This window comes from Microtus ochrogaster, chromosome X (assembly GCF_000317375.1).
Source record: "Microtus ochrogaster isolate Prairie Vole_2 chromosome X, MicOch1.0, whole genome shotgun sequence".
Taxonomy (NCBI): domain Eukaryota; kingdom Metazoa; phylum Chordata; class Mammalia; order Rodentia; family Cricetidae; genus Microtus; species Microtus ochrogaster.
Window position 1 is genome coordinate 49611483 of NC_022026.1, and position 4432 is coordinate 49615914.

The following is a 4432-nucleotide window of genomic DNA, read 5'->3' on the forward strand; positions in this document are numbered from 1 at the left end:
CTCTCTCTCTCTCTCTCTCTCTCTCTCTCTCTCTCTCTCTCTCTCTGTGTGTGTGTGTGTAGGAGGTGCTAGTCTACTTACTGGGAGACATTTACCAGACTCCCTAGTCCTTACAACTTAATGTCAGTAGTATCACCTCTTACACATAGTTCTAACAGCCCATTATGCGTCCTAATTCTGCCAAATGTCCCTTCAGTGAAACAAAATTCCATTTAGTTGAGAATCACTATTTGAGAGACATGGGCACCTTTTCCCCAGGGATTAATTTATCATTTGCTGATTTCACAGAGGACTATTATCCAAATATTATAAATTGCAGTTTTCTTCCTTTTTAGAGTTTTTAATAATTATTTAGTATGAATCCCTAGTGTCTTTGTTCTATCTTAAAAGATTGGGACTAGCAGTATTGCTCAGTGGTAGAATATTCACCTAGTATGTTCCAGTTCCTAGGTTTAATCTCAGCAAAGGAACAACCAACCCTCCCGCCCCATTTAGCATATCTTACTGGAAATCTGAGTCCATTAGTAACTTCATTTGTTGCTTCAAAAATTATATCTAACCAGAAGTTAAGCCGTTCCTGCCTGGGTGAATGTTCTGTAATGGTTTTCTTGAAGCGCTGAATTAACACCAAGTTCTGAACTAATGACCGCAGGTACCTGGGGGAAAAAAAAATCACAAACCTCATAAATTAGATTCCTAAAGAAATTGAAAGCAATTTCAATCCCTTTAAAAGAAGCCTCCCCAAACAATGCCTTATGTACTTCAATTCGCATTTGCCACAAGCTCTTCATAAAGGCACTGAGCAACCACATAACTAGTCAGAAGAAATGCAAAGAACAGGCAAAATCAGTCCAGCAAAATTCTAAAAGACAGCTTTTTACTAACACCCCCATTTTAGGACATACTATCCAACGTTTCTTGGCTTTGTGGTTAAGACCAAACATCATTACGACATCTAATTGTAGAGAAAAGCCTGGGATAACTGTTTTAGAAAACAAAAGCAATTAGTTCAACAGAAAATGCAATTACAAAATGCCAATATGTCAAATCCATTTTTTAAAAAAATTAAGTAACCTTTCTGTTTTAAGGTATTTTTAGAAATAGTATACTGAAACCTGTATATCCTTGATTCAGTATGCTCTAATGACAGTATCTTGCAAATCTATAGTATACTATCACAATCAAAATCATAGTATAGGACTAAAATCAAATGCTGCCATTGATACAGTCAAGGTAGAGCTCATGTCCATCGCTATAAGCCACCACACTTCATGGTGTTGTCCTATAGTATTAACTACTTCCTCCCTGTACCCATACTCTCCCTCAATTCCAGAAACTGCTTATCTAAACTTGTTTTCTTTTACTAAAAAATTAATAATATTATCAGGTAGACTTTCATATCAGGACACCTTGATTATGCCCAATATGCTGTTGTCACTGAGTATTTGGAAATATAGTTGTTAGGCAATGGTGTTTACAACCCCTCTTGTACTAAATATGAATGGTTAATATGAAAGCATCATTGTATTATTTAGTTCTTTGAGGATAAAGTTGGAGTAATCTAGAAAAGTAGACCAGTTAAGACTCTAGCTTATTTGTCTGGGTGCTTACCAGGCCTTAAGCATTCAAAATTGACACATTCCACATATATGTCTGGCTCTAGTCTAGATACTAATATTCTTCTAAGCTCTGGAATATCTTGTCTGCTAAAAATGTGTTTGCTAGGGGCCTTAGGGCATTAGTTAGTCTGCACTAACAATATGGTGGAAGCCTTGGCCCATGTACCATATCAGTTTGACCTCTGGAGGAGCTGAAGACTGATATTAAGAGCAGATATATGAACACTTTATACCTACACAATAACTTTAATAAAAAAGCTGCAAAGCTGCACATCAAGGCTTACTGAACTTTCATAGCGGAAAACATTTCACACCCAATGTCACATATCAGTGATGTGAGAATTATGCACCATGAATACTGGTCCACTGAGAGATGGGAATTGGAAGAGGGTATATAATCTCCTCTAGACACATTTCATTGTAACAAGCCATAAAAGTTCTGAGTTCTGTAAGTTCTTCCAGTACATCCTAATCATCAGTCTGGCTTTTGGGTACTGGGCACTGTCAGTCAACTCAGGTACTGATGTAAAGGCATTAGATCCAATTCAGGTTTCCTCTCTCTGGAGTCTACTCTAACTGGTCCAGTCACAGCAACGTACTTTAAGATTAGGAAGCTGTGCACAGCAGCCATTCTAAGAGTATCAGGGACCCAATATAGATGCACTCTTTCAGTCTAAGAGAACCTCGAATATGTCGATATGGTCTGAAGACCAAATAGTAGCTTGCTTCTTCTGGGGAGAATAGGGAAAAGTGGGTATGACTGAAGAAATTTCTACCCCAAGAATCCAGCTCATCTACTAAACTGCAAAGTAAGAGCTAGCAGGCAAACATGGGCCATTTAAAGTATTCTTTTTAAAAAATACATGCAAATATAAGGTAAGAACTAGTCAGAGAATTCAAAATCTGAGATGTTTCAAAACCCCAAAATTTTGAGTGTTATATCTGCACTTCTGTGCTTATTACAGCATGGTTCACAGTAGCAGAACCATGTAATCAGCCTACATGTCCATCAACAGGGAAAACATGGTATACGTAAATAATTGAGTGCTATTTGGGTATGAAGAATGAAATTGTAACATTTGAAGGAAAATAGATGGAACTAAAGATCAACAGGTTAAGCAAAATAATCCAGGCCATGGAGGAAAAATACAGGGAAATGTAGTCTTAATTTTCAAAAAGACTTGAAAGTAGAGGGGTACTGATGGAGGAAGGTCATTGGTTAATTAAATAAAGAAGCTGCTTGCCCTGATAGGTTAAAACATAAGGTGGGAGGAGTAAACAGAGCAGAATGCTGGGAGGAAGAGGAAGTGAGGTCAGACTCGACAGCTCTCCTCTCGGGGGCAGACGGCCTCAGAGAGACACGATGCTCCACTCTTGTGGGCAGAGGCGAGAGCTCTGCTCTCTGAGGCACACGCGATGAAGCTCCGACCCAGGATGGATGTAGGCTAGAATCTTCCCGGTAAGCGCACCTTGGGGTGCTACACACAGATGATTAGAAATGGGCTAAATTAATATGTGAGAATTAGCCTAGAAGAGAATGGGTCAAGCAGTGTTTAATACAGTGTCCGTGTAATTATTTCGGGGCATAAGCTAGCCGGAGGCGGCCAGGGTGCTGGGGACGCAGCCCCACCGCTCCTATTTCAACAGGGTACTGTTTTGTAAAAGGAAGAAGACCAGAGAGAAGGAGAGGAGATGGGAGAAGGTAATGGGGCTGAGTACAGTCAATAAGTACATGATCATTCTTACAGAAGAATTGAACAATGAAATCTATCATTTTGCACAGTTTTAATGTTTAGGTTTTGAAACAGTTCAGTTTTGAGTTAGGGATGCTCAACTAGTAAAGTCTATAGAAATATTTTTTTTAAAAAAAATAGAGAAAAACAAGCCAAACTCCTAAATCTCAAATCCTTAGGATTCTAAGTATTTCTAATAAGGAATATTTAACCTGAAATAGATTCATATTTTAGAAAACTCAGATAACATGGATAAGAGAAAACATAATATTAAAACTTTTATCAAGTCATCTCTCTAAGGTAAGCACCTTAGAAAATACCTAAGAAAACATTCCTCTTTATCATTTATGCATTATGTAAGTACTAAGCATTTATTATGAGAATATAGCTATCAATAAGGTAACCCCAATTCTGATGGAGCTTCATATATCTATGGTGAAGTCTGATACGGTCTATGCTTTTTCTGTGAGTAGCATACCAAGCACACATTTGTAATTAAAATGAGAGTCTATAGAAAGGTGGTTCTCAGATTATGGTTCCCAGATTAACAGTATGAGTATCTTATAGCTTGAAATGCAAATTCTCAGGCTCTACTATAGATCTACTTTTTTTTAAAGACAGGGTTTCTCTGTAGGTTTGGAGCCTGTCCTGGAACTAGCTCTTGTAGACCAGGCTGGCCTCGAACTCACAGAGATCAGCCTGCCTTTGCCTCCCCAGTGCTGGGATTAAAGGTGTGCGCCACCACCGTCCGGCCACTAAAGATCTACTTAATGAGACACTGGAGTTTGGGCATCACAATTTATACTTTCAGCAACACAAATGATTCCAATGAACAGTAAAGATTGGGAACCCTTAATGCAGAAAAATACAACCTGTACCTGCTCTTTCTCATTCTGATAAACATATTTCATGTCTTTTGAGTAACCTTCTCTGCACAGTTAAATGGCTGACTCATGGGTTAATCTACAGCTGTTGTTGTGTCACCATTTTTTTTTCTTAATTTTTTTTTTATTAAGAAAGAAAAAAAAATTTTCCGCCTCCTCCCAGCCTCCCACTCCTCCCCCTCTCCCCCCCTAACTT

At 38.4% G+C, this 4432-nt stretch overlaps 1 protein-coding gene across 1 annotated transcript in view; it reads right to left on the reverse strand.

The window, feature by feature from the left end:
- The window catches only part of Map3k15 (mitogen-activated protein kinase kinase kinase 15), a 128416-nt gene that overhangs the window by 48932 nt on the left and 75052 nt on the right, over positions 1 to 4432 (reverse strand). The window contains exon 10 of the mRNA XM_005358845.3: positions 506 to 656. Coding sequence (XP_005358902.1) covers positions 506 to 656 — 151 coding nt within the window. The remainder of the gene's footprint in view (positions 1 to 505; positions 657 to 4432) is intronic.